Raw genomic sequence first — 3,625 nt, 5'->3', positions numbered from 1 at the left:
GCTTTGAACCAATATGCGAAAATGGAATGCACCTCAAGAACCCTAAAAGAAAAACTTAATAAGTGTACAGTCAGGCAAGAGCCAAAACTTTGTTTGGGATCCACCACATGGCCACCGCAGGGAGGGGGCATCTGTTTTTACTCATCATGTGACTCATTTCTGGGGGCGCGTTTTTACAAAGTAGATCACCATGACGATTAGAAAACATTCCGATCCATGCAGTGAGACTCGGGGACACCAGGTGGCCAGTGGCAGTGCAGTTTTTCTTTTTAAAGAGTCCCTTATGAGTCACAGGAAACGCTGGGGACAGAAGCCAGTAGCAAAGTGGCGAAGGATGGGGAGCAATTTATATATATATATATATTTATATAGAGTTGTTCTTGAACAGACGTTAGGGAGGAACGAGTCTTGATTTGAATCAGTTGGGGGCGGGGCGTCCGCCACGCGGGGTGCCGTGGCCCCGCCCACACGAAAGAGCGTTGGCTATTTAACACGCCCCTCCAGCCAAGCGCGCCACACCTGCATCTGCGCCCCTGACGCACGCACCCGAGCATCTCGGACGTTTAAGCGAACCATAGATCATGGAAACTCTGTACGAAGTAAGTATCGCGTTGGTTTGTGACATTTCTGGGCTTCTGTTGAAGTGAAACTGTAAAAGAAAAAAGAAAAAGAACATCTCTAGTGCTTTATTTTTTTTGGTTTGTTCTGGAGTTCTGTTTGAGGCTACGGTTGCTGGTCTGTTATTAATAATAACAGACAGACAACTCTCTCTCTCTCTTAATTATATACTAGATATAAAACAGTCTCTCAATGAACATGTTTATGTTTCCAAGGAGCGAATTCTGTTCAACATTGAAGACATGAACATCACTGATGAGGGCTCTGGGATTGACGAGTATGAAGAGCTTTGTCCAGGAGCCCTCAACAACAACTTCCGGAGAATTTTCCTGCCCATCGTGTATGGGATTTTTTTTGTTCTGGGCATCGTGGGCAACGGACTTGTCATAGTCGTCATGGGCTACCAGAAGAAGTCCAGGAACATGACTGACAAGTACCGGCTGCACCTTTCGGTGGCCGACATGCTTTTTGTCCTGTCTTTGCCATTCTGGGCTGTTGAAACAGCCAGCAAGTGGTACTTTGGGGGCTTCCTCTGCGTGGCCGTGCACATGATCTACACCATTAACCTGTACAGCAGCGTTCTCATCCTGGCCTTCATCAGCCTGGACAGGTACCTGGCAGTGGTGCGCGCCACCAACAGTGCGTCCTTCAGGAGAATCCTCGCCGACCGGGTGATCTACCTGGGCGTCTGGCTGCCGGCCGCACTCCTCACCGTGCCTGACCTGCTCTTTGCCCAGGTCCAGGAGAGAGGAGATAACAGCATCTGCGTGCGCATCTACCCTAAGACAGACACCATGACGTGGGTCGCCGTCTTCCGCTTCCAGCACATCCTGGTGGGATTCGTGATCCCGGGTCTGATCATCTTCACCTGCTACTGCATCATCATCTCCAAACTCTCGCAGGGGGCCAAGGCGCAGTCGCTGAAGCGGAAGGCTTTGAAGACCACCGTCATCCTCATCGTTTGCTTCTTCATCTGCTGGCTGCCCTACTGCCTGGGCATCTTCGTGGACACGCTGATGCAGCTGAACGTCATCTCCAGCAGCTGCCTGCTCATGCAGGGTCTGGAGAAGTGGATAGCCATTACCGAGCCGCTGGCTTACTTCCACTGCTGTCTCAATCCCATCCTGTACGCCTTCCTGGGGGTGAAATTCAAGAAATCCGCCCGGAACACCCTCAACAGCAGATCCAGCCACAAGATACTGACCAAAAAGAGGGGCCCTATTTCATCTGTGTCCACAGAGTCGGAGTCTTCCAGCGTGCTCTCCAGTTAACCAGTCACGTTTTCAGATCTTACAGACTCTGTTTCTCTCCGGAGAATTAAGCTTTATGTGAAAAAAACAAGACCTAGTACATAATGTACATAAACCTTTTAAATTTTTTATATTGTCGCTTGGCTTTTTTTCTTAGTTGTACACTGCTTATGTGACCTTTTTTTACTTTTTTGGGGGGCTGCAGACCAGAATTGTGTGAAAACTGCATTGTGAATGTAACCCGGTTGACCTGTAAATTATTTGTATATAGTTCATTATTCGTCGCCAGTGTTTGTCGGCACTTAGGTTTGGCTGATTGTTGAGAGGTATTTATTTCAGAAGGTTGTCCACACTGAACGGTTTTTTTTTTTTTTATATATATATATATTGTTATGTGTATATTTGCTGTGTTTCAGTTCTTGATGCTTTTCCTGGTGGAGTGTTGGTAATAAACCTAAAATACCTGAAAGGTGACTCTCTTGTTTTTTCTCTTTTTTTTTTTTTTTTTTTTTACCGAGCTATCTCTTCCCCGCCTTGCCATGGGGGGAGGGGATAGGGAACGTCTTCCATGCCACAGAGGTCTGTTGAGCAGGGAAAACAAAAGCTCCACCTGGCTGGAAAGAAGGGCCTTCCAAATGCTCTGCAATTTCAAGAAAGAACATCTGTGCCGTCCTCTGTCATGAGAAAAAAAAATTAATTAAAATGCACATACAAAACGACCTGGTGTTTTTTGCATCTGGTATTCAGTTTTTTTTGTATTAATGTACTTGCTCACATTATTATGACTGTCTTGCATAATGTAATAGTTTAGTTGGAGTATTCTATTCATACCGCAAGTGCATTTCCACAAAAAAAATCAACTTTTTTTTGCCACAAACGAACAGTGTCTTAATTATGAATATACTGTATGCAAAATTTTCCTTCAGGGTGTTAATTGCAGACTGAAAGATGCAAAGAATGGCTGTGACACTTTCCTGCTGAGTAGCAACAGACAGTGTCATGTAGTCTGCAGCATTAGCATATCTTTTGACTCTAACAGGGTGTTAAGTGGCCCCCCCGTCAGATTTACAAGATCTGCAGTCATTTTGAACCCGTGCTTGCAGGGTCAGCTGACCGTGGAAGAGACTATGGGTTTTCAATTGGAAATGTCCACGGAATGGCCCTCACATTATCATAAAAGTCCCTATGCAAAGGCGACACTGTAACATTTACATTTCACTGAGTTGAGCCGGTCTAGTTCCTCTGCAACTTTATAGGCTTTTAAAAGTGCTATTAGAGAGGCTCCATGGCATCTCTGCCTTTTGATTCCTTCTCCTGAAAATCCTTACGAATCTTGCGAATAAAACAACAGCATGGCTTTCAATCACTTTGAGTACAATGCTTTTATACTTGATAAAAACATATTGGAACATATCATATGATCACATAAATGCTCATTCATTTTTCAGATGTATTGAAAATGCAATCAGATATTCTAGAACTTAGCAGAATTGGACTTAATTGAAAGTGATTGTTTAGTTCTTATCATTGTGAAGCACAGCACACCCTTTGTGAGCAATGGGCGCCCACACCATTGCAAGATTTGCTAAACCCTTATTTAATGGCCACATTGTAAAAGTGAAATTGGCGAAAGAAAAGTGGCCCCATTGGTATTTGGTAGAAATGAGTTTTAGTGAAAGCCCAAATCATTGTCAACGAGGCGGAACTCTAAAACTTCGTCGTTTGTTTCTACACGGACTACTTTGAGGGCTTCTGTG

At 44.7% G+C, this 3,625-nt stretch overlaps 1 protein-coding gene across 1 annotated transcript; it reads left to right on the top strand.

Moving 5' to 3' along the window:
- Window positions 1-474: 474 nt before the first annotated feature.
- cxcr4b (chemokine (C-X-C motif), receptor 4b) lies at window positions 475-2,337 on the top strand. Its single transcript, XM_028991108.1, has 2 exons — window positions 475-599; window positions 834-2,337. Exons 1-2 carry the CDS (start codon window positions 582-584, stop codon window positions 1,887-1,889), a joined length of 1,074 nt encoding a protein of 357 aa, XP_028846941.1. The 5' UTR covers window positions 475-581; the 3' UTR covers window positions 1,890-2,337.
- Window positions 2,338-3,625: the final 1,288 nt, after the last annotated feature.

The sequence above is a fragment of the Denticeps clupeoides genome, chromosome 9 (genome assembly GCF_900700375.1).
Source record: "Denticeps clupeoides chromosome 9, fDenClu1.1, whole genome shotgun sequence".
Classification (NCBI taxonomy): Eukaryota; Metazoa; Chordata; class Actinopteri; order Clupeiformes; family Denticipitidae; genus Denticeps; species Denticeps clupeoides.
This window is presented reverse-complemented; position numbering and strand designations above follow the sequence as displayed.